Source organism: Nerophis ophidion, linkage group LG11, assembly GCF_033978795.1.
Source record: "Nerophis ophidion isolate RoL-2023_Sa linkage group LG11, RoL_Noph_v1.0, whole genome shotgun sequence".
Lineage (NCBI taxonomy): Eukaryota > Metazoa > Chordata > Actinopteri > Syngnathiformes > Syngnathidae > Nerophis > Nerophis ophidion.
Window position 1 is genome coordinate 33,675,035 of NC_084621.1, and position 26,660 is coordinate 33,701,694.

Here is a 26,660-nt window from a genome sequence, read left to right on the forward strand (position 1 = left end):
TCCTTTCGCACGCGGTAAAAAAAAAAAGAGGTTAGGGAAACATGGCGGACGAGGGCGACTCGCCGGCGGACCCTGCCGCTGGCTCTCCATCCGAGAGCCCTCGAACGGGGCAGCCTCACTCGGTCTCCTTCTCCGAGAGTGTCCAGCCAGCTGTTGGAATGGTTAGCCAGCTTCTAACCCAGCCGTCGTCGCTGAAGTTCGATAAAAACATCAAGCAGGCCTTCTACAACACCGGGGCGATGATATTCGTGGCTATCTGCTGCGGGGCGGCGGTGCTGGTCTACTTCATCCTGGAGGCCTTCCTCCGGCCGCTGCTCTGGGCGGTGCTGTGTGGCACCTTCCTCCACCCCTTTAAGCACTCCTTAGCCCGGCTTGGGCGCTCCTGGCTCGGCGGGCTGCAGGAGACAGGGACGCCCATCGTGGTGGGCACTCTGCTGGTGCCGGTGTGGTGTGTCAACTATGTGGTGGACGCCATTGGCCGGCAGGTGCTGGAGAAGCTCAATGTGCTGCTGGTGATCGGAACCGGGGCGCCTCTGCTGTACCTCCTCTACCTGTCCTGGAGCTCCATCGGGATGCAGGTGCTACTTGGCTACACCTGTGGGCTCATTGCCATCGTGCTGGACTGTTTCCACGCAGTGTGGGTGAGGATCTGTAGGTTCTTGTACCTTCTCTGTAATTATGACCTATATACCTTCTTGTATGAGTGATGCTTTTGAAAATGGCTGCAGATCAATATCAAATATGTATAATTTTACAAAAATATTCCTCAGTTCAATAAAACTTTGACATATCAATATACTAAGTATATCAATACAGGCTAAATGATGTTTAATGGATATAGAACTGCATAGCTGTTCCTAATATTTTGCCTCATCTACACTTTTCATACCAGACCTGGGCAAATTAAGGCCCGGGGGCCTCATGCGGCCCATTAGGCTTTTCAATCTGGCCCGACGGACATTCCCAAATAATTGTTTTAGTTCTTTAAGATGTAAAGTGTAGCTGCCATTATGATGTGCTGTGATGTTTTCAAATGACCGTAAGTCTTCAACTATGCAAAGTATTATATACTAGTTACTATGGTAATCTAATTAGTTACTTAGGTAATATAAGTCACAGCAGCTCAGACAAGGTACCAAGCTGTGTGGGTGTGGAGCGTTTCCACAGAGTGTTTCCAGAGAGGCCAGCCTGAAATGCGTTTTTATTTTCCAGTTTTTTCGCGTTTATATTTAGCTGTGTTTGTTGCATTTTTGTGGCATTCATACGTTGTCAATATTCAGTGTTTTATGATATCGTTCATAGTTTATATTGTAAATCCCACATTTTTTATTTTCATGTACATTCCGGGTGTCTCATTCAGGATAAAAGCTTGAAATTCCATTCCGTTTTTTAAGGCGGTCCTTTATAAAGTTTTTAGCATTCAATCAGACATTATTGTGAGGTTTTGTATCAGTGTTCTCAAAAATCAGATATACCTACTCCCAGACACATTTTTTTGTCTAAATTTGGCCCCCAAGTCAAAATATTTGCCCAAGCTTGTTTTATACAGTCTACACCAGGGGTCGGGAACCCTTTTGGCTGAGAGAGCCATGAAAGCCAAACATTTTAAAATGTATTTCCTTGAGAGCCATGTATTATTTTATAACACTAAATACAGCTAAATGCGTTCATTTTTTAAGTAAGACAAACATTTTTAACTATAATAAGGCTCTTATTATTTTTAATAACATTGTTATTCTGAAGCTCACCAATCCATCCATCCATTTTCTACCGCTTATTCCCTTTCGGGGTCGCGGGGGGCGCTGGCGCCTATCTCAGCTACAATCGGGCGGAAGGCGGGGTACACCCTGGACAAGTCGCCACCTCATCGCAGGGCCAACACAGATAGACAGACAACATTCACACTCACATTCACACACTAGGGCCAATTTAGTGTTGCCAATCAACCTATCCCCAGGTGCATGTCTTTGGAAGTGGGAGGAAGCCGGAGTACCCGGAGGGAACCCACGCATTCACGGGGAGAACATGCAAACTCCACACAGAAAGATCCCGAGCCTGGATTTGAACCCAGGACTGCAGGACCTTCGTATTGTGAGGCAGACGCACTAACCCCTCTGCCACCGTGAAGCTCACCAATAATAAATAAAATCCTTCTTACCAGTAATGCGACCCTCCTGTACTCCGAAGGACAGCTGGGATGGCTGAGCCACCCGCAACCTTAAAAAGGTGCAATAGAAAACAGATAGGTAGATTAAAATGCATGACCATGTTTTATATTTTGAACGTTATTTTTAACACTGTGATTTCCAGCAGAGTTATTACTTTTCGTGCTAAGCAATGTCAGCTAAGGTTAATCCGAGAGCCAGGTGCAGTCATCGAAAGAGCCACACATCTGGCTCGCGAGCCATAGGTTCCCTACCCCTGGTCTACACTAACAACCCTTCATTTATTAAGTTGGCCCCAAGGCAAGTTATCATGCTTTTAACGTGACACAAACGTCAACTCAATAATTTTTTTTAGCAGCCTCAAAGTTACAAACCACTTTGCCGCATGTAATAATGCATGAATAATGACATAAATGTTGAATTAAGAGACTTTGACACTATTCTTAATCATAAAACAAATGATCACAAAACAGCTAAACTTAACTGAAAAGTAAATCAAGTAAGCAATGTTAAACGTTAGCATCTACAAACCCCGTTTCCATATGAGTTGGGAAATTGTGTTAGATGTAAATATAAACGGAATACAATGATTTGCAAATTCTTTTCAACCCATACTCAGTTGAATGCACTACAAAGACAAGATATTTGATGTTCAAACTTATAAACCTTATTTTTTTCTGCAAATAATAATTAACTTAGAATTTCATGGCTGCAACATGTGCCAAAGTAGTTGGGAAAGGGCATGTTCACAAATGTGTTACATCACATTTTCTTTTAACAACGCTCAATAAACGTTTGGGAACTGAGGAAACAAATTGTTGAAGCTTTAAAAGTGGAATGCTTTACCATTCTTGCTTGATGTAAAGCTTAAGTTGTTCAACAGTCCGGGGTCTTCTTGTCGTATTTTAAGCGCCATAATGCGCCACAAATTTTCGATGGGAGACATGTCTGAACTGCAGGCGGGCCAGGAAATTACCCACACTCTTTTACAACGAAGCCACGCTGTTGTAACACGTGGCTTGACATTTTTTTTGCTGAAATAAGCAGGGGCGTCCATGATAACGTTGCTTGGATGACAACATATGTTGCTCCAAAACCTGTATGGACCATTCAGCATTAATGGTGCTTTCACAGATGTGTAAGTTACCCATGCCTTGGGCACTAATACACCCCTATACCATTATAGATGCTGGCTTTTGTATTTTGCGCCTATAACAATCCGGATGGTTATTTTCCTATTTGTTCCAGAGGACTCCACGTCCACAGTTTCCAAATATAATTTGAAATGTGGACTCGTCAGACCACAGAACACTTTTCCACTTTGCATCAGTCCATCTTAGATGAGCTCGGGCCCAGCGAAGGCGCCGGCGTTCCTTGGTGTTGTTGATAAATGGCGTTCGCTTTGAATAGTAGAGTTTTAACTTGCACTTACAGATGTAGCGACCAACTGTAGTTACTGACAGTGGTTTTATTAAGTGTTCCTGAGCCCATGTGGAGATATCCTTTACACACTGATGTCGGTTTTTGATGCAGTACTGCCTGACGGACCAAAGGTCCGTAATATCATCGCTTACGTGCAGTGATTTCTCCAGATTCTCTGAACCTTTTGAGGATTTACGGACCGTAGATGGTAAAATCCCTACATCCCTTGCAATAGCTCGTTGAGAAATGTTGTTCTAAAACTGTTCGACAATTTTCTTACAAATTGGTGACCCTCGCCCCATCCTTGTTTGTAAATTACTCAACATTTTATGGAAGCTGCTTTTATACTCAATCATGTCACCCACTTGTTCCCAATTAGCCTGCACACCTGTGGGATGTTCCAAATAAGTCTTTGATGAGCATTCCTCAACTTAATCAGTATTAATTGCCACCTTTCCCAACTTCTTTGTCACGTGTTGCTGGCATTAAATTCTAAAGTTAATGATTATTTGCAAACAAAAACATGTTTATCAGTTTGAATATCAAATATGTTGTCTTTGTAGCATATTCAACTGAATATGGGTTGAAATTGATTTGCAAAGCATTGTATTCCGTTTATATTTACATCCAACACAATTTCCCAACTCATATGGAAACGAGGTTTGTATTAAGCTGCAGTCAAATTAGGTCACAGGCTTGAAGTGACAGAAACCTCAATGAAAATATTGTTGAAGCAGCGGTCTTAACCTTAAACCACATTTTTGCAACAGCTAATCCACATCAACGGCAAATAAAGTGTCTGCAAAGACCACAAACGTTTTGCATAATGATCTGCAATCAAATGTTTCAAAATCGACCAAAAACAAGACCGTTTATAATAAGAGTTTCGGTAAAAATAGGCACGCATTTACATCCGAATCGAGATTTTTAGTCTGTTCATAATTTTTAAGAATCAATTTTTTGTAAAACAAAAAACAACAATTTTAATTTATGCCATCTCTGCATTTACTCACTACAAATATACTATAGATCAGTCGAGCTGATGATCAGCACCGATATTTAGTATTTTGATGTATATCGGTATTGGCTTTTTTGTAATTTTTTTTACAACTACAACATAACGGCATCAGCAGATACAATTTATCCCAGCTGGACTCGGGCGGAAGACAGGGTACACCCACCTTCGAATAAACCGGGACTGTCTCGCTGTGAAACACAAGCGCTAACCACTCTGCAGCTGTGCTGCTATTTTTTTTTAAATTTAAAAATCCTATATTTTTTCAATTTTCCCAGGAGATTTTCTGTGTTTTGAAATGCAACTGTTGATGCTTGCCTGACCTGTAGCATTAGACACACGTAATAAAGGTCTTTGGTCCCTGTTGCATGTTGCTGCTAAATTAGTCACACCATAAGCGCTACATAAAACATTACTGAACCGACGCGTCCTTAAAAAGACCAACAACATAACGTGTTGTCCAACTGTTTACTAATGTATACTATTCATGTTTAGTTAACTTTTACTGAAAGTGATTATCGGCTCCAAATATTTGTTATCAGCCTCATTGATGACTAATAATCGGTATTGGCCCTGAAAAAAACATACTGGTCGATTTCTAACGTATACGTCACATGTCCACAGCAAAGACTCAAAAGAAAAGTTTGGTACCTGTTTTGAAACAGCTTTATTGTAATTAATTTACCAAATAATATATTGAAATAATTGGTTTGCAGCAAGAATTGTGTTGAATCAAGAATCAATTTTGAATCGAACTGCAACCAGAGAATCAACATTGAATTTTGAGTCTTTGTAAGATTCACATGCCTAATTTTTCATACACTTCAGGTAATAAGACCATATTAGTTTAGCAACAAAATAGTTTAGGAGTAACTCCAAGATGATATAATAGACACAATTATTTTACATATTCATCTGTTTAATGGCCAATATGTGCAGCTGGGATAGGGTCCAGCACCCCTGCGACCCCATAAGGGACAAGCAGTAGCTAATGGATGGATGGATTAAAAAAAATAAAATAATTCTAACACATAAAACTCATTGTTTCAGCAACAAATATAAACTAAAAGGAGATACGGTAAGTTAAGCATGCAAACTTTAGTTGTACACAATTATTCATTTCTGACATATTGTTTTTTTTTATTTCCAGGTTTGCACAGTGGTTGTTGGATATTTGTTGGCAGTGAGTTTTAAGTGGAGTCCTCAAACTGAAGGCTACCTGAGAAGCGTTGCTCTGCCTGTGTGGACCACCCTGCTCTTCTACATTGGTGAGTGGGATGCGATTGAACAGAACACATGCAGACAAATGCAGTGTAACATGAGAAACTGCCTCCCCTCTTAATTTTAGCACACTGAGGGCATTCTGCTATGAGTTTGTGACCTTTTGTGGCCTTTAAATTGTTCAAAATGGCATCATGCAATACAAAATGAAGCAATAAAATATGTATTGCAGATGGATTATAGTATTATTGTTTTTCCATTTAGTGTCTCTGACTGGCTCGTGGAAAGTACCCCTATTCGTGGTAGTGATTGTGCTTCTCATTGTGGGCTCCCAGGAGAAACCACCTGTCCCTGGCAGAGGTGAGGCTTGGTTAAATAATTATGATACTGCTTGCTTGTCAATAAACACACATGTAAAAGTTAATGGCGTGACATGCATCATTACATGTTTGTATTAAAGTACATTATTTCATTTTTAGATAATGTAATAAATGCCATTGTTAATTTTATTTTGGATAATGTTTCATTATGTTAAAACATTTTTTTAAATTTAATGTTTTGGCAGTTTAAACATCCAAATGTCAATTGGCACATCTGTCCGTTAGTGATATAAGTGATATTACAATTGGCCAACAATAGAGCTTTTTAATACTATCGTTATATCGGGATAATGCCTGTTGATGACACGTTCTGGCTATGTCCCGCAAACTTGGCACCAACAAGCAAACAAATGTGTCCTCAATCTAGCGCCCTCGCGAGCGGCTTATGTTTTTCCACAGTGTAAAGCTGCGTTTTAGCCAACAATCTTTGCCTTCATGATAAAAAATAAACTAAGTTCAAGTATCACTGTCACTTGAGGACGAGAAATAGTTAAACATGCTACACTACACACTGTTGGAGGATACAATAAGCCAATCTTTCTTAACCATAGGCCCATTGTTTGGCCTCGAGCACCCTCTTGAGAACTGCCAAAAAATATCTGTTTCTCAGCTGTGGTCCTTATGGGCCGCAGCGGTACTCAGTTGCAATACACTTTACCACCACCTACCGGAGTAATGACCCTCTCAAACAAACTGAATAACTCTAGAGCTCAATCATAGAAAAGTTGAATCAGAGCAAATATTATGACCAAAATGGTGAAGCTGTTAATTTATTTGCACTATCATTGTATTGAAAGTTTAATTTAGAATCATATTTGTTGTAATTGATTATTAATTTAGTTAATTTTAGAACTATATAGCCATCAATTTTCTACCGCTTGTCCCTTTTTGGGGCAGCAGGGAGTGCTGGAGCCTATCTCAGCTGCATTCGGGCGGAAGGCAGGGTACTATATAGTCATATGTAAATACATTTTGTTATCAGTTATTTTTTAGTACCTTCACATTATATTTTATTAGTATTTATTTTTGTAATCAGCCTGACCCAAACCCATGGTTTATGTTAAGGTTAAAGTTAAAGTACCAATGATTGTCACACACGTACTAGATGTGGCGAAATTATTCTCTGCATTTGACCCATCACCCTTGATCACCCCCTGGGAGGTGAGGGGAGCAGTGGGCAGCGGCGGTGCCGCGCCTGGGAATCTTTTATGGTGATTTAACCCCCAATTCCAACCCCTAATGCTGAGTGCCAAGCAGGGAGGTAATGGGTCCCATTTTTATAGTCTTTGGTATGACTCGGCCGGGATTTGAACTCAAGGCCATTGTTGAATAAATAATAATCTTTGTGGTTAACACATGGTTTGATATCATTTGACAAGGTTGTTAACATGTTAAACTGTAACTTCGTTTGATATAATTATTGAATATGACCAAGAGTAAAATGACTAATTCAATGTAGGGTTGTGTGGTACACCAGTACTAATAAAGTAGTGCAGTACTAATCAAATTAAATCGGTACTATACCACCTTTGAAAAGTACCGGTACCATTCTTTCAGCAGAATGCCGCTGTGCAGCGTTGACTAGCAGCGCATGGTGTTGAGTGTGTCAAAACGCACACAAAATGAATACAAGCAATAACATATTGGAGTGGAAGAATGGCAAAACACTGCAATTCTATTGGTTAATAAAGAAGGTGCGTGAAGCACAATATTGAGGTATTTGGGCTTCAAAACTAACAATATAGGTGACGCTTTAAACAGTCACGTCACCCTACATACTACCATTCTTAAAGCAGCACACACACATACACTACTCTCACAACAGCTGCTTTAAAACACGCCTTGTCAAATGTGGCGATTAGTATTACCACCTTTGCTTCAAACTTAGGTAAACATTTAAATAATAAGCATTCATATCTGCACAAGGAGATATAAAGAGTGACGGACAGGTGTAGTTGTTACACCTGTCTTGCTGTTCGGCTTCCATGCAGACCGTAGACGAGGAGCACATGGCAGACATTCATCCAGCCTTCACTTTACCCGGCCACGGGTCTGCTAAGCTCCACTTTCCGGTCAGAATCGGAGGCCGCAGATTCGTGACGATCTGGTTGCTTTATTATTTTGCAGGAAACAACTGGACCTGTTCATCTCTCTACTGCGCAATGCAAGCACTACTTCTCTCTCCCTTTACTTACTTACTTCACTCACTGACGTCACTCAGCCAACACCATGACATTCTCAAAAGCACACATCTAATAAATTAACCTGCTACCCTGTTGTGCACATGTAGATATGTAGACGCGCACACAGCTGCTTGGCTTGATGCCAGATATTAGTGAAGTTAAAACCACCCATTTAGAGTCAACTAATGCAAGTGAAATGACTAAATTTTGTAACAAATTCCTACAATTTATGTTTTATCTTTATTAAATGTGTGTTTTACTTGCTCCATGGCTTATCTGCGTACATTTATCCATAGTTTTGTTTTTAGTAGTTAATTATTATTGTATTTTTCTTAAAGCACAGACCAGGAGTGGCAACCATAAATCATGAATAATTTAATATAATATCAGTAAAACTTTCTGTTCTATTCTAACCTAATCCTTGATTATGACAGACTATATGTATTATGGAAAATTGTAAATTGTTATTTGAGTGCAACACGAAAAGCCCAACTTAATTAATGCCTTTTAATTTATATTTTAACCTCGTAAAATTGTTCTATGAGTGTTTAATGTAATGTAAGATTTTCTGTTAAAGCCAATATTGACATTTTTTGTAGTTCCCTTTTATTTGGGGCGGTATGGCGTAGTGGGTAGAGCGGCTGTGCCAGAAACTTGAGGGTTGCAGGTTTGCTCCCCGCTTCTTGACATCCAAATCGCTGCCGTTGAGTCCTTGGGCAGGACACTTCACCCTTGCGTCCGCTGCCGCTCACGCTGGTGAATAAATGATGAATGAATGATAGGTGGTGATTGGAGGGGGCCGTAGGTGCAAACTGGCAGTCCACCCCAGGGCAGCTATGGCTACAAATGTAGTTTACCACCACCAGGTGTGAATGAATGATGGGTACCCACTTCTCTGTGAGCACTTTGAGTATCTAATAATTGAAAAGCGCCATATAAAATCTAATGCATTATTAATATTATTATTATTTGGAAAAGTATCAAATTATTGATATACATTTTGGTACTGGTACTAAATTTTTGGAACAACCCTAATTCAGTGTTAATATTCTTGAATGTATACAAAGATAGTTGGAACAATACAAATATCAATAGTTATGATCCAGAGTATAATAGCAAAAATGGTTGATGCTACAATGATTACCGGTACATAAATATTTGTTTATTATCACAGAATTAATATATTTTGTCATTTCTGTTACTGTTTACAAACTTAGGAAATAAGTCTCTGGAAACAGGAGTACTTCAAGGGCAGACATCAAAGGATTTAATATAGAACCAAAATAAATAATTAAAATCTTTAATTCCTGTGTTTTGTGTGATTATAATCCTGATTAGAAATTGAATTGTATTGGATTTTTTTATAATCCAATAGTCCAACAAAATTGTCTTTCCGAAATTTATTTAAGAAGCTCGAGCATCTCAAAAAGGCACCGTTTACATTTGGAGCAAGAATGAAAGGAAAAAGGCGCAAATTTAGAGATACTGTATGTCATTCTTTATACATTGAATACATTCCGGAAATGGCAGAACAGGTTTCAGTTCGAAGAAAGGAGACCTTGATGGAAGGCACCAGGCTGCTGAGACAATGATTTTATAAAGGAGCAGAAGGTTTCTAAGAAGTTGAGAGAAGGAAGAGATACAGTTCACATCGACCTGGTCAGAATGTGCTTTCACTAACAGCATATGTTTTTCTCAGCAACACAGTCACAGAATGGGACTGAGCGAAGAAAAAAGGAAAGGTGCTACACTCAGGATGAAAAAATGACAGCAAGAACAGTACCAAGTCAGTACTCGAGTCATACCAAATACTATAACAATGGGACCCGTTACCTCCCTGCTTGGCACTCAGCATTAAGGGTTGGAATTGGGGGTTAAATCACCAAAAATGATTCCCGGGCACGGCACCGCTGCTGCCCAATGCTCCCCTCACCTCCCAGCGGGTGATCAAGGGTGATGGGTCAAATGCAGAGAATAATTTCACCACATCTAGTATGTGTGTGACAATCATTGGTACTTTAACTTTAACAATTGTAAAATCTACAATGGTATATAAATGTTATACGATGGCAAAAAAAAAATGTTTCCAACACAGAATCATTCAATGATCTTGAACATTTAGGTATCAGTATCAGCGTTGGTATGACCAATGTTGCTCCTGGCTGTAATTACTATGTATTGGAAACAATACACAAATCTGTAGTTTCGCCCCAAACTAATGTAAAGTATGAAAACAACAGAAGAATAAGTGTTTATTACATTTTAACAGAAGTGTAGATAGAACATGTTACAACAAAGTAATCAACTATTAACATTAAACCTTTTAGATTAATAATACTTTTGAGAAAGTAATACAACCAGAAATTATGTTACTGCATTAAATTCAATTAAATGTTACTGCTAATGTCAGCTGCCATTTAGGAACCTTAGCAACCCCTTTTTAAATAATTCCAATTATTTACGTACAAAATAATTAAGTATGCTTTAAAACGTTATCGCAAAATAAATCGTGATATAGATTTTAGGCTACATCGCCCATGCCTACTGTTTGCACAAATTAAACCCTTATGATGACTTTCAAAAATGGTACTTTACTTTAAGAAACTTCACATAAAATACTATAGCATATTTTAATATTGGAAAACTTTCAGATAAACTGAATTGTAAAAAGACCAATAATTTTAAAGTGGTTGAGATAAGGAAAAAACCCTTTCCGGCAATTTCTATGTTATCTGGGGGCACGACTGAAAACACATGACTTTTATTGTGAAAGTAAGAAATCATAATATGTTGAATCAACTACGAGTGGAGTAAAAATGTTCGTAGATCTCTTTAAAATATTGATTAAAAAGTAGGGATGCACAATTTATTTTTTCCAAGCCGACAACCAGGGCTGCTCCTCCCTAAACGTGGATCATGCTCTGTGCTCAGGGTGCCACGATACGGGGGTTCCCATTTTGTTTGTAAAATGTCAAATATAGATACGTAGATAGGTAGATAGATAGATAGTACTTTATTGATTCCTTCAGGAGTTCCTTCAGGAAAATTAAAATTCCACCAGCATTGTAAAGAGTTGAGATCAATTTAAAAAGTAAAAAGTAAATAATAGGGGTTTGAATGGAAACAAAATTGAAAAATATTACAATAAGAATGAAAATAAAAAGCAACAATGGGAATGAAAATATAACAGTAAAATAAGAATATAACAAGAGAAACTATGCAGTAGTGACCATGTTGTGAAAAAGTATCGCACTGTTATTGTTTTGCATCCCCCGTCAGTCTAGTACCCCCGCCCCTCTCCCCAGAGAGGAGTTGTACAGTCTAATGGCGTGTGGGACAAAGGAGTTTCTGAGTCTATTGGTCCTGCACTTGGGATGAAGCAGTCTATGAATGGCTTCATATAAAATTTTGCAGAGACTAATTTCCAGCCCCTTTCTACTACTCACTAATAAGAATATAATGGCAAATTTCCCTAAAAATTCTCACTGTCTTACGGTCGGAGTTGTTTCTGAAAGGTTTGCTAATTTATGTTTTAATTATGTTATTTTGTTTTTTTGCACAAACTAATTTTTAGTACAAAACATGCATCAAATTAAATACAAGTTTGAGTTAAAAAGTATAAAAATTGTTTGGCATTAAAAAAGTGTGAAAATGTTTTGCTTGGCTCCAAATAAAAGTATGCTTAGGGCCCCAATTTAGGAGGCCCTGCCAAAACAAATAACTTCCGCTTCTCAAGACTGATACCGATAACTTACTTTTTTGTATTTGTAATTTTTTAATTCAAGATGTATCTCTAACTTATGCACACCTGGAGTAAAGCAAGGTGGATTTGAACTCTTTAGATTTGTCCTGACAAAAGTCAGTATCTTCAATAATGGTAAAGGGCTTGTTGTCCAGCGCCATCATTTCTAGGATGAAATCACAGATCGCTTTAGCCCTCGGGTCGTCTCCTGCAAACTTTTTGCACTTAGGACCAAACCATGCGCCTTCCTTTGCGGCTGGCTTTGGGACAGCTTCTTTAAAAACAGCAGCTTCTTTTAATACACATGCTATCATTCCAGGTGGCTGATATGGTTTGATTTGTTGATGCGCAATGTTGTTTTCCATTCCTGCAGAAAGATTGCCGAACTTCTGGTGCAGTCAGCACGCGAAAAGTCTTCCTCTAAAATAGTGACAAAGTGTTGTATTGTGATTACTTGACACTATTAGAGAAGTATCAATTTAACCACCTGTATTTATCATTGTGTTTAAAACTGAAAGCTGTTTTTGTGTGTTCATGTGTTATCTATATGAGACAGTCAAAATATTAGACACACCTCTCGGGATGATGGTTTTAAGTATTTGTGTCCTCATGACAACTCTTCAGGAGAGCTGTCGGGGCAAGTGCTGTCATTTGCTGCTAACACTTTTTACATGGCCATCTCCTGTGGTAAACGTCAGACCAAATCGCAGCCCAGCAAAGTATGTGCTGGAGGTGAGCATTTTTAGTTGCTTTTTGTTGTTTTAGAAGGTATAGATGTACTGTATACCATCTTTGTGCTCATGTTTGACCACCAAGATGGTAAAGATTCAGTGGACAACATTCCCGCTACCCCTGGCTTCCTTCAGGGTTCTCGACCAACTGGATTCTTCCAGAAAGAGAAGCCCTCCCACAAAGCCAGCGACATCTACTTCATCCTTCTAGTCTGGGCCATAGTCCTGGTCCAGGTATGGCTCAACCTCTGGATCCTGCAGCTCCTTCCCATCCCTGTGGCTGGTAACGTACACATACATCGGCATGTTGTCTTTTCTGGAATGCTTTCTGTACAAGGTGTATGTCTCACACCTGTGTTGATGCTTTAGTGTGGCTGATAAAGAAGCTGGTAGTCCATTTTGGCCTGAAAAGCTTTGCAGAGCGGACTCTGACCTCATGGTGGACGGTATTGGAGCGGTTCGGTCGGGAACGAGAGGAAGCCCTGCTGCCAGGTCCTATTAAAGGCTTGGCTCAGTTCTTACTGCGTATTGACACTAAGGTAAGATTAAAGACTTTCAGTCCATTTAGTACAGGGATGGTTACCGAATTCAGTACTATTATAGGCATTGACCAAATTCCGTTGATACTTCCGGGTATCGATTGATGTAAAATCAAACGATGCCATATTGCAATACTTTTGTTGCATCTAACCTCATGTCCGGTTGCAGTTTAAACACCGGCTCACGTAAACAATTACTCAAGCCGCACTCAGTGCGGACACAGCTAAACTCCTTTAAGGCCCAAGCTGTTTGTTTACATGCTTTTTTTTTCTTTGTTATTTGGGTTTATTCGACCCTAATTAGAGTAAAAACTAAAAATCATCTTTTGATATGATGTACTTGGTCCACAAGTACACAAACGTGTACATCATGTTTAGTGACATGCTAATTTTAATTTTTACACTTTTTTTACCAATTCCATTGTATGTTATACTCTTCTGACACCAGCAGATAGCAGTATAAGTGCCTATATGTCGGCATAAGACCCCAATTCAGTAGTGTACACTGTTTTGGAAATAAGAGCTAAAAGGTGCTGTCCACGCATGTAGCCACAAAGGCCTTTAGAGGTTTTAATGTAATGTTGCATTTTTCAACACCAACATAAGCAAGTATGCTTGGTTGTAAACACTCCAATGTAAAGTAAGGATCTCTTCTTGCAAAATGTGCTCGCTTGATGCTATTTTAAATTGGATTTGCTATATATGGCATTAGCATTCACGATTTTACATGACAATTTCAACACCTCCAAATTTGGTAATGAAAACTTCAACTAAGATGATTGTTACAATCAAACAGCTGTTGTGTAATAAATTAAATACTTATACTTCCTAGGGCGCAACATACTTTAAGTTAGACAGCATACCATAGTACTGCTATCTAATATCTTGGAAGTGCAACTGCATTGTACATGTGACTCAAACGTTATTATAAAACAATATATAACAACTTCACAACACAGTTATCATAAATAGCTCATTTTTAAAATGTTACCTAAAAAATACAATTGTATTATTAAAAAAATTGCATTTATTAACAGAAAAGTAACAACAATTAGTACAGTTGAGTACCGGTATCAATTTCCATGTACTGGTAATTGGTACCGTATCAGTTCAGATATGAACGGCACCCATCACCATCAGTGTTAAATACCTTCGAGGTACTCAAAGCGCTTTGACACTATTTCCACATTCACACGCTGATGGCGGGAGCTGCCATGACCCATCAGGAGCAAGGGTGAAGTGTCTTGCTCAAGGACACAACGGATGTGATAAGTTGGTAGAAGGTGGGGATTAAACCAGGAACCCTCAAGTTGCTGGCACGGCTACTCTCCAAACTGTGCTGCGCTGTCCCCCGTGTTGGCGCTAGGAATTTTCAAAATTGGGTCCCAGGGTCTCATCAAGTCATGAAAATGGGGTCCCACAGTAAATTTTTGGGGTCCCACTTTTTTGTAACCATTTTGAAAACAAATGATAAATGTATGCATATATGTTCTATATTGTGTTTTGGAAAAAGGTTGTCATAAATGTTACTTATTCATTTAAAAAATAATACAAAAGAAAACGTTTTTTTATGCATACAGTTATGGTCAAAAGTTTACATGCACTTGTAAAGAACATAATGTCATGGCTGTCTTGAGTTTCCAATAATTTCTACAACTCTTGTTTTTTTGTGATAGTGATTAGAGCACATACTTGTTGGTCACAAAAAACATTCATGAAGTTGGGACGGCGTGGCGCAGTGGAAGAGTGGCCGTGCGCAACCCGAGGGTCCCTGGTTCAAATCCCACCTAGTACCAACCTCGTCACTTTCGTTGTGTCCTGAGCAAGACACTTCACCCTTGCTCCTGATGGGTGCTGGTTGACGCCTTGCATGGCAGCTCCCTCCATCAGTGTGTGAATGTGTGTGTGAATGGGTAAATGTGGAAGTAGTGTCAAAGCGCTTTGAGTACCTTGAAGGTAGAAAAGCGCTATACAAGTACAACCCATTTATTTATTTATCATTTAAGTTTGGTTCTTTTATGAATTTATTATGGGTCTACTGAAAATGTGACCAAATCGGCTGGGTCAAAAGTATACATACGGCAATGTTAATATTTGGTTACATGTCTCTTGGCAGGGTTCACTGCAGTAAGGTGTTTTGGTAGCCATCAACAAGCTTCTAGCAAGCTTCTGGTCTAATGTTTGACCACTCCTCTTGACAAAATTGGTGCAGTTCAGCTAAATGTGTTGGTTTTCTGACATGGACTTGTTTCTTCCGCTTTGTTCACATGTTTAAGTCAGGACTTTGGGAAGGCCATTCTAAAACCTTAATTCTAGCCTGATTTAGCCATTCTTTTAGCACTTTTGACGTGTGTTTGAGGTCAATGTCCTGTTGGAACACCCAACTGCGCCCAAGACCCAACCTCCGGGCTGATGATTTTAGGTTGTCCTGAAGAAATATTCATTGTCCTGTTTACTCTGTCAAGCACCAGTTCCATTGGCAGCTAAACCGGCCCAGAGCATAATACTACTACCACCAGCATGCTTGACGGTTAGATTGGTCCTCCTGGGATTAAAGGCCTCACCTTTTCTCCTCCAAACTTATTGCTGGGTATTGTGGCCAAACAGTTCGATTTTTGTTTCATCTGACTACAGAACTTTCCTCCAGAAGGTCCTATCTTTGTCCATGTGATGTTCCAGTTCTAATTATAGAACTGGAACTTTACTCTGGAATAGGGCTGGGCGATTTATCGATATATACGATATATCGCGGGTTTGTCTCTGTGCGATATGGAAAATGACTATATCGTAATATTCGCGTATACGTTCTCTCGCAGGACTTTTAGCTGCGGGCGTACACTTCAGGCTATCCTCGCTCTTTCCTGTGTCTCCTCACAGACAAGCAGGCTCACATTCTTGCATACGTCACAAACTGTCACGTCATACGTCACATACACCCCTTCGCAGAGCAGAGACGTGGTGGCTGGGCCAACGTTAGCTGCTAACGTAGCCGTACGAGAGAAAGATGCTGCGGATCTGGTAACAAATGAAGGAAGACTTAATTCCCAATAAAAACAACAGGGTTTCGATCGTCTGGCGTTGGTTCGGTTTCAAGTGGGAATATGTCGAACAGACGGCGTAGCGCAGTGCGAGAGTGGCCGTGCACAACCCGAGGGTCCCTGGTTCAATCCCCACCTAGTACCAACCTCTTCAAGTCCGTTGTATCCTGAGCAAGACACTTCACTCTTGCTCCTGATGGGTGCTGGTTAGCGCCTTGCATGGCAGCTCCCTCCATCAGTGTGTGAATGGGTAAATGTGGAAGTAGTGTCAAAGCGCTTTGAGTACCTTGAAGGTAGAAAAGCGCTATACAAGTACAACCCATTTATCATTTTTTTACAACCGTAATTTGTCAAGTGTGGGGGGGAAAGCGCTGCTATAAAAAGTAGCATTACTGCTAATATGTAGCATCATTTGAAAAGTCACTCGCTAGAGAATGAAGAGAATTTCATAACCTTAGTAACATACCACATAGTGAAGGACAAATACTATTTGATTTCCTATTATGCAGCTAATTTTTATTTGACACTTACAATGTCTCTGACAAACTTGCAATTTATTTTTTGGAAATGACTTGAATGTTTGTGCCTTTGCTTATTAGCTTTAATAAATACACTTTTGGTCAATTGACTCAGTTGTGATTTCCCTCTCTGCATGCAAGTTTAAAAGTAGCATATGTTAATGCAGTATGAAGAAGTATGTTTTAATGTATACACATAGAATCATCATACTGCTGTGATTATATGCATCAAGTGTTCATTCAAGGCCAAGGCAAAATATCGTAATATATATCGTAAATCGCGATATGGCCTAAGAATATCCCAATATTAAAAAAAGGCAATATCGCCCAGCCCTACTCTGAAACGCCATTTACACATGCTACACTGTAGGGTCTTGGTGATATGGCCTTTTATTAATATCTTGATATTTTTAGGCCATGTCACGATACACAATATATATCGCGATATTTTGCCTTAGTCTTGAATGAACACTTGATGCATATGATCACACCAGTATGATGAATCTATGTGTCTACATTAAAACATTTTTGTTCACACTGCATTAATATATGGTCATTTTAAACTTTCATGCAGAGAGGGAAATTACAACTAAGTCAATTTGCCAAAACTGTATTTATGAAACAGTTATTAAGCAGTGGCTTAATAACATGTAATTTCAAAACAGAAAGTGCAAGTTTGTCAGAGACATTTTAAAACAAGCTATTAATGCACTTTTGTGCATGATGTCAATAAGACGACATATCAAAACAACATTAAATTAAAGTGCACTTTTTATACTGAACGCCACTACAATGTTTTAAAACAAATAAAGGGCACTTTTGTGCAAGAAGTCACACAAGATATTTCAATAACTGTCAAATAAAATCTAGCTGCAGACCAGGAAATTCAATAGTGTATGTCCTTCGCTATGTGGTAAATTTCTGCGGACTTTATCTCCTTCTGTTGTTAACAATTTTTCGTTGTTAACAATTTTTACATGTGGAAATGGTTGAAGGTTGAAGCCAAACCATCGCCAGACATGGACTCCGTGCTGTTTTTAGTTTGGTCGGGGGTGCGACATATACTCCGGAGAGATTTATGTGTGAAATTATTAACACAATACCGTAAAATATCAAATAATATTATTTATCTCATTTGCGGAAGAGATAAAGAAAATGTCATCAATCGTCACACACACGTCAGCAATCGTCACATACCCGTCAACCAATAAAAATTCGGCAGGAAAAGGGTCATGGCAGAAGTGCATTGTGGGTCATGGAATGCTAACTGCTATATGCTATATGGTACTGCCGTAGCTATAAATATGGATCATTTCATCGTTGGCGGTAATTTATAAAAACTGAGAAGGGCTGAACAAAAATTGGACCGAAAAGGAAATCATGTACTGCAGATTACAAGCTGGACGTATTGAAATATGCAGCAGAAAACGAAAAGAGGAAGCAGCGCATACCTTTGGAGTTGGCAGAGTTGTTTAGAAGCGACATCAAGGCAGGAAATTTCATTGGATTTATCGATTAGGAGTGACAGATTGTTTGGTAAACGTATAGCATGTTCTATATGTTATAGTTATTTGAATGACTCTTACCATAATATGTTACATTAACATACCAGGCACGTTCTCACTTGGTTATTTATGCGTCATATAACGTACACTTATTCAGCCTGTTGTTCACTATTCTTTATTTATTTTAAATTGCCATTCAAATGTCTATTCTTGGTGTTGGATTTTATCAAATAAATTTCCCCCAAAAATGCGACCTATACTCCAGTGCGACGTATATATGTTTTTTTCCTTCTTTATTATGCATTTTCGGCCGGTGCGACGTATACTCCGCAGCGATTTATAATCCGAAAAATACGGTACTTTAATATCACGATATAGTAATTTTCTATATCGCACAGAGACAAACCTGCGATATATCGAGTATATTCGATATATTGCCCAGCCCTACTACACTGTTTCCTTTATTCATTACCGTAGTTCCCCAAATATGTGCCCAGCTTGTTTTTTTTTTACTTACCTGCAGAGAGTATCAGTTGAATAATTTAAAGTCAATGTTGAAGTTAGGTTTTTATTTGTACAAATGCTTGTTCAACGTTGGAACTAGACACGCTGCTGTGAGTTTATTGTACAATGAAAAAATTTTACTTCTGTGTTACAACAAGAATTTGAATTTGTAACATCAGCACTTTCTATTTTGTCTTTTCATTCCAAGTCGCACTAAGTCAATACGTTATTGCTGAATCTATGCCAAGTATTTACTTATAAAATGCACATATTTATTTTTTTATTTATTTAATTTGAACATCCATTTGTTTTTCAAGTTTTTAATTTATATTTAAATTTTTCTTAAGAACTCTAAACTATTTTTTTTCATATTACATTTAACATACAACAAATAGTTTTAATTTTATTTTGTATCTTTAGTTTTAATATTGTTTATTCTTTTATGGTATGGTGTTCATATAATAGATATAGAGAAAGGGAAAGTATTTTGCTCTTCGTAATCTTTTTCGGACATGTACTGTGCAAATATAATCAGGTGATGTTCTTTAATGGAACTTGGAACAAGTAAACCATACCAAACCATGCTACACAAACCACGCCACATTTTTTGGAAGAATGCAGCCAAGGGATGGCTGCAACAGAGTCAAGGCTGCATGGCTGTGCCGATGTTTGTTTTTATGGCATTTGTCAATTGTGTGATATGTTTCTGCAAGGATCTATAGGAGGGACGTCTCCTATTTTAGTTATTTATTGGTTTTAAAATGTATGACCCGATGATAAATCGTGGCATGGTGTCTATTAGTGGGGAGGCCACTATTTGAGATTAGCACTGGAGCACTTTACTGTTTAATGTCTAATTGAAAAGGAAATACCAAAGTTTAACTTCCATAAAGTGGTTGCCAGGCAACACCTACTCCCCCTCACCACGCCCACACTTCCCTTTTAACGCCTGCCCCCGAGCACAGGTGTTGCACGGGGTAAATATGCTGACTGGTGCATAAATCTTTCCAATAACAATTTTCCCAATGTCTCTGTCTCTTCTATCCAAAGCTGTGGCATTGGCTTAACAAGCAGGTAATGTTTTAGTAATGTAAGAGTGTGTGTGCGTGTGCGCGCGCAAGAGTTTGTGTGAGTTTGTGTGTGTGTGTGTGTGTGTGTGTGTGAGAGTGTGTGAGAGACTAATGAAGAAAGGACGAAGGCTTGTGTGTGTGTGTGTGTGTGTGTGTGTGTGTGTGTGTGTGTGTGTGTGTGTGTGTGTGTGTGTGTGTGTGTGTGTGTGTGTGTGTGTGTGTGTGTGTGTGTGTGCGTGCGTGTGAGTGTGAGAAAGAGAGAACGCACACGCTTGGTTTGGCTTTACCCTATCCATCTCCTTGTGCTGTCTACATCTTGTTTTGTTCCAGTTTAGTTTTTTCCTCACAGGAAGACTCCCATTGCTGCTTCTTTGTCCCCTAATATTAATATTTGACTATTAATAAAAATCACATTTGGCAGGTAGGTTTTGTAATTAAAACAAATTGTAGATCGTGTGTAACCCAATTAAAATAATACATACAAATAAATGTGTAGGCCTTTGTAGTATTTATATATTTTGGAAATGTATTATGCTTGAAACACGGTGGCAGAGGGGTTAGTGCGTCTGCCTCACAATACGAAGGTCCTGCAGTCCTGGGTTCAAATCCAGGCTCGGGATCTTTCAGTGTGGAGTTTGCATGTTCTCCCCGTGAATGCGTGGGTTCCCTACGGGTACTCCGGCTTCCTCCCACTTCCAAAGACATGCACCTGGGGATAGGTTGATTGGCAACACTAAATTGGCCCTAGTGTGTGAATGTGAGTGTGAATGTTGTCTGTCTATCTGTGTTGGCCCTGCGATGAGGTGGTGACTTGTCCAGGGTGTACCCCGCCTTCCGCCCGATTGTAGCTGAGATAGGCGCCAGCGCCCCCCGCGACCCCAAAAGGGAACAAGCGGTAGAAAATGGATGGATGGATGTATTACGCTTAGTCTAGAAAGGCCCTATTTAAAGTTATTATTATTTCTATTATTAAATTTGTATTATTATTATTATTTATTTTATTTATATTATTATTATTCATATTATTGTAGTAATAAGCATAATACATTTTAATTTACCTGAAGGTACTCTCCTGAAGGAATAAAGTACTATCTAATCTAATTTAGATTTTATATATATATATATATATATTTTTATATATATATATATATATATATATATATATATATGTTTATGTGTGTGTGTATAAAATGTATGTATATGTTTATAGACGTGTGTATATGTATATATAGATATATATATATATATATATATATATATTTTTTGTTTATATATATTTGTATATACATTATATGTACAGTGGGGCAAAAAAGTATTTAGTCAGCCACCGATTGTGCAAGTTCTCCTACTTAAAATGATGACAGAGGTCTGTAATTTTCATCATTGGTACACTTCTATTGTGAGAGACAGAATGTGAAAAAAAATCCAGGAATTCACATTGTAGGAATTTTAAAAAATGTATTTGTAAATTATGGTGGAAAATAGGTATTTGGTCAACCATTCAAAGCTCTCACTGATGGAAGGAGGTTTTGGCTCAAAATCTCATGATACATGGCCCCATTCATTCTTTTCTTAACACGGATCAATCGTCCCCTCCCCTTAGCAGAAAAACAGCCCCAAAGCATGATGTTTCCACCCCCATGCTTCACAGTAGGTTTGGTGTTCTTGGGATGCAACTCAGTATTCTTCTTCCTCCAAACACGACGAGTTGAGTTTATACCAAAATGGATACATGGATGATACAACAGAGGATTGGGAGAATGTCATGTCAGATGAAACCAAAATAGAAGTTTTTGGTATAAACTCAAGTGCATCCCGCGAGTTTTATTTGAAAACCGCTTGACAACATCACATTTGCCAACCATCTCAATTTTTCCGGGAGACTACCGAGTTTCAGAGCAACCATTCTCTCGACTGTCTGTTGGTTTTCACCCCAACAACGATAATAAGGGCGTGCTATGATGACAATGTGTTTAGCGCCCTCTACCACCGTAACAAACAGCTTACCAGCCCATTCATATGTTGTATGAGGCTTCTGCAGAAACATAAGCGACTGCAAAGCATACTTTCTCAACAGCCATACAGGTTACACTGAGGGTTGTGATATAAACAACTTTAGCACTCTTACTAATATACGCCACACTGTGAAACCACACCAAACAAGAATGACAAACACATTTCGGGAGAACATCCGCACTGTAACACAACATAAACACAACAGAACAAATACCCAGAATCCCATGTATCCCAAACTCTTCCGGGGTACATTTTACACCCCCGCTACCACCAAACCCCTCCCCCCCCAACCCTGCCGTGATTTGCGACATCCTGGGGCGCGTTTGGGAGGAATTGTCATATAGTTTTGATGTTGTCCATACTGCCGGGGATGGCCATATTGAGCACTTAGAAAGCATAAAATAATTACTCGAAGTTAAGTACAACACTTGTGTTCAAGCAAGGTTTTCTATTGTTTTTAATTTTTTAAATATCGACTGATAATTTTGGCATATTCTTTTCAATCAGGCTGTATTTGTGTACTTTACTTATTTATCTAAACTTATAATGGATGGGTTTTAGTTTGCAATTAGAAAATTTAAACGGCCTCTGAATCCTTTCATGTTTCTGTATTTGGCCCACGGTGGGAAAAGTTTGGCCACTTATAAGTTACAAAAAGTGACTACATAAGTGTATGTGGCTTTTTCTTTGTCTTTTTTGTGATGCCATCATACAAGGGCAGCATTGAAATGTGTAATGAATGATAACCATCAAAACAGGGATTGCACTTTCTGTGACCAAGCAGCAGTGGAGCAATGAAAATTGTGTTTTTTTCACTGGCATGGCTGCTCAGTACACTAATGCTGCCAAGACAGGGAGTCAACATCAATTATACAAGAAGAACAGGATTTGAGGATATTATTTCAAAGTTGTTAAGACGGTAATAGTTTGACCATGGAACGGATTATTTAGTTCTAGCATTTCCTATGTGATGAATGGTCTGTTAGTAATTTTAAGCTGTATAAGCTAAATGTAGATCAAAATGGACCAAAAATGTATACACCGCTTGACTTTGTATCTTGCATGTCTTCATGCCAAAGCACAAGGATGTGTGTGTTTGTGTGTGTGTTTGCTTTAAGATCTGAAGGCAGTGAATTGAGGATTCTTTTTTCAGCTTCACCACATTAGCTGGGCATTATTGCTTTGTCCTTGTGTATTTGTTTTCAACTCTCACCTGACCTGCATCACACTCCTCCCTCTCCCCTCTTTCTGTGTGCTCCATGCAGATGGTGGTGTGGTTGGAGCGCTCCCTCGACAAAATCATTAGCATCCTCATCATCATCGTCCTGGTCACAGGGACCCTCCTGATGGCGCTGCTGCTCACCGCCATGGTATGTGTTCCTTGTGCCCCGTGTTTCTTCCATCCACGCTTCATGCGTGACCTTGCCTCGCTTGGGATGGTTGCAGGTTCATCACGAGAGCGTTCACATCATTGAGGTGACCAGTAATCTTATCAACGAGACCGTCTCCAACCACCCAGAATGGGCAAAGTAGGTCTGCCGCCCTGTTATTCCCGATCATCTCATACACCTGTCAGCTACATGCTGTTGACACCTCAATTTCATCCTCATCCTCTCCAGCCTGCTTCCAGAGGCTCGTGTGGTCCAGAAGGCCATGAATTCCGCCGTCACTAACGTCTATGAGCACGGGAGAGAATGGATAACGCAAAAAGTTGGTATTGCATTTTTTACTTTTTTTTTGTTGTATGAATTTGTGATACAAAAACTTGTTTTTTTTTGTCAAATGTGTAACTCCAGTGGTACCTCTACTTACAGTTACAGTACCTTATGAGTATTTTGAGTTACGAGCGGCCCCTTGGCTTTTTGTAATGCTTTAATTTGCAAGCGTAAATTGAGTTATGAGTTACTGGATGTTAAAAATCAACTTTTTATTAGAATTGTGTTACATTTGAACATTTTAAGGTTTAATAATAAGTGTATATGATCATTGCTGTTTTTTTTTTGTTTTTAAGCATTTATTAGAATGTATATATTGGAACTTTATGGTAATAATAATTCAGTATTTATTTTGTATTCATTTTCTCTGTAAAAGTATTCCATAGAACTGAGTTTTGGGATCTTTCGACATTGTTTTTTTATAATAATAATAAGGGTGATGATTCTTATTCAATATTTGTTGATTGTGAACAAATATATGAAAAGGTTTAAGCATTTGATAAAACTGATGTTATATATTTGTATTTTTTCTTTACATATATACAGTACATATAAATATACACCTCCATTACAATGGAGGTGTATATTTATTATTTAATAACTATTTATTTTTTCAGTTCAAGCATTTAGTAGAACTTATGTCGCACCTTTAGACATAGTTTTTATTTAACTAATAATTATACTGATTATGATTATAATATATTTTTTTAATTATTTCCCTCTAAGAGTGTAAAAGAACTAGAAAAACTTTTTTTTATTAATATTTTTTTAGGTTATTTATTATAGTTAGTTGTTATGATTACATTAAATAATAACATATGTTATAAATATTTTTTTCTGAGTTTAGTCATTTATATTGGACATTTTTACCGTCCCATTAAAAGCATATTCAAATAGTTCCTTGGTTAACGTTGGGAATGCGTTCCGGAAGTGACGTTAGCCAAAACGCACTTAAACCAAAGCATGCGAACAAACAGGCGATTCAGAGGGTCATAAAGTCTGCACAAAAAAATCATCGGCTGTCCCCTGCCCTCCCTGAAGGATTTACACAACTCCCGTTGCATCAACAGAGCAAAAAACATTACCAAGGATAGCACACACCCTGGCTTCCACCTGTTCGACTTGCTACCATCAGGCAGGAGCTACAGAGCCACAACAAACAGGCTCAGAGACAGCTTCTTTCCCAAAGCTGTCACCACGTTGAACTCTAACTTATAATAAAATAATTCACCCCTATACAATATCCTGCCCTAATACCCTACTGTGCAATACTACCCTTCGAGTGCAATACGTCAGACACTGATTGTCATTTATTACTTCGGTGCTCTTGTCTTTTTCTGTATATTGTACAGTATTTTGTATTTCTATAGTGTTTTGTATATTGTACAGGATTGCTTATTATTTTTATTGGATAGTAGTCTGTTTATTTCAATTGATAGTTTTTTCCTTTATTACCTCTTGTGTTATTTATTTCACCCTGTATTTGTTCCCACTACCGCACCTTAAGTTGGAGTCTTTAATCTCGTTATATGCAAATATAATGACAATAAATTCCATTCTATTCTATTCTATGTTTTCCAATAGGAAACAAATAATTTGTTCCACACGGAAACTTGGCAAGTCAAAACACTTGAATAATAGAACCATTACAACCTACCATGCAGGAAACAAGGGCAAATGACTAGGAATGGCTACAATGAAAAATATGACACATACTGTAAATATTTAACATCAATTAGTCCTTTATTAGACACTCTTGTAGAGAAACGCAGTGTGCGGAGGGGTGGAGAGTAGAAATTTAGCCACAGCAAAAAAAAAAACATCTTCGATCGTTTTTGGTCTCTGTTTTGTCAACATCTTCACATTAGCGTCCTTGACTTGTTCTTTACCAGGATAATACGTATTGTTGATGCGGACTTCCTCCACATCCTAGTGAGATCAGCCATTCTAACGCTAACTTTTGTCATTATTTTTCATTTTGGAATTTGACTGTAGTTCTCACCCGCTCTGTCAAATTACGACACCTTTGTTCTCATGGCTTGTTATTTAGCAGTCACACGTAGAGTTAGTACAATAATAGTTTCTTGCTTTTATTTTACCCGATTTGATGCTGGGCATGTGATTTAAGGTGGCTGAATAAACACGTGATTATATTAACGCACAAATGTAAAATACAACAGTTGAATACGTGCAATTTTTCATACTAACAGAAAAATTTTACTTCAAACTTTTGGTGAAAATGTTTATCTTTAACCAAACATAACTTTAACTAGGACAGTCTTTAACCGAGGTACGATTGTTGATCTAAATGTTTAAAAAAAAAAAAAGTGACTTTGATGAACCCATCCACTATCATTATTGCAATTAATCATGTGTGTTTGTGTGCAGCTTCACAAGATGTTGGGAGAAAAGGGGAACCACACAGCAGTCATTGAGAAGCAAGTGTTGGAACTGTGGGACAGACTCTACCAGTCCTGGTTTGTCAAGGTAGCAGAATGAAAGCAGGGGGTGTTTCTTGTATCGCTTCAAATATGACCCTATTGCTTTTTAGAACGTGACCCACTCTGGACGCCCTCGTGGTCATAAAATGAATCCCCAAAGACAAAACAGCTGGTTGGGAGACATCCTGGACTGGAAGGACATTGCCTCTTTTCTGCAGGAGAATATTGAGACTCTTTGGTCTGTAAGTAATTTTTAACAATAATTTTAATCAAGTAGGCCTAAATGTGCAAGCAATGAAAAGTTTCAGTTTTGCATCTCATTGCACATAACTGTTGTGCATTCAAGGACTCTCGATTACATTTAGAAACAGAGGCATCCTTTGTTTTTAAAGACGAGGAAAACTTAATTCCTAGGAGACGCACTAATAATATTTTAACCGTAATAATAATGACAC

The 26,660-nt window shown here is 38.5% G+C and overlaps 1 protein-coding gene across 5 annotated transcripts in view; it reads left to right on the forward strand.

Annotated features, from left to right (window-relative positions):
• Window positions 1–26,660, forward strand: part of tmem245 (transmembrane protein 245) — a 32,642-nt gene continuing 5,982 nt past the window's right edge. For 4 of the 5 annotated variants that reach the window (XR_009808809.1, XM_061915708.1, XM_061915710.1 and 1 more), the window contains exons 1-12: window positions 1–641; window positions 5,753–5,870; window positions 6,088–6,183; window positions 12,753–12,860; window positions 12,945–13,142; window positions 13,229–13,398; window positions 20,014–20,037; window positions 23,315–23,419; window positions 23,496–23,578; window positions 23,669–23,759; window positions 26,153–26,251; window positions 26,316–26,447. Coding sequence is in view for 4 of the 5 variants with exons in the window: in XM_061915708.1 (XP_061771692.1) it covers window positions 42–641; window positions 5,753–5,870; window positions 6,088–6,183; window positions 12,753–12,860; window positions 12,945–13,142; window positions 13,229–13,398; window positions 20,014–20,037; window positions 23,315–23,419; window positions 23,496–23,578; window positions 23,669–23,759; window positions 26,153–26,251; window positions 26,316–26,447 (1,824 nt within the window). In the remaining variant the exon portion in view is untranslated. The remainder of the gene's footprint in view (window positions 642–5,752; window positions 5,871–6,087; window positions 6,184–12,752; window positions 12,861–12,944; window positions 13,143–13,228; window positions 13,399–20,013; window positions 20,038–23,314; window positions 23,420–23,495; window positions 23,579–23,668; window positions 23,760–26,152; window positions 26,252–26,315; window positions 26,448–26,660) is intronic. The other variant, XM_061915709.1, reaches the window with a different exon arrangement.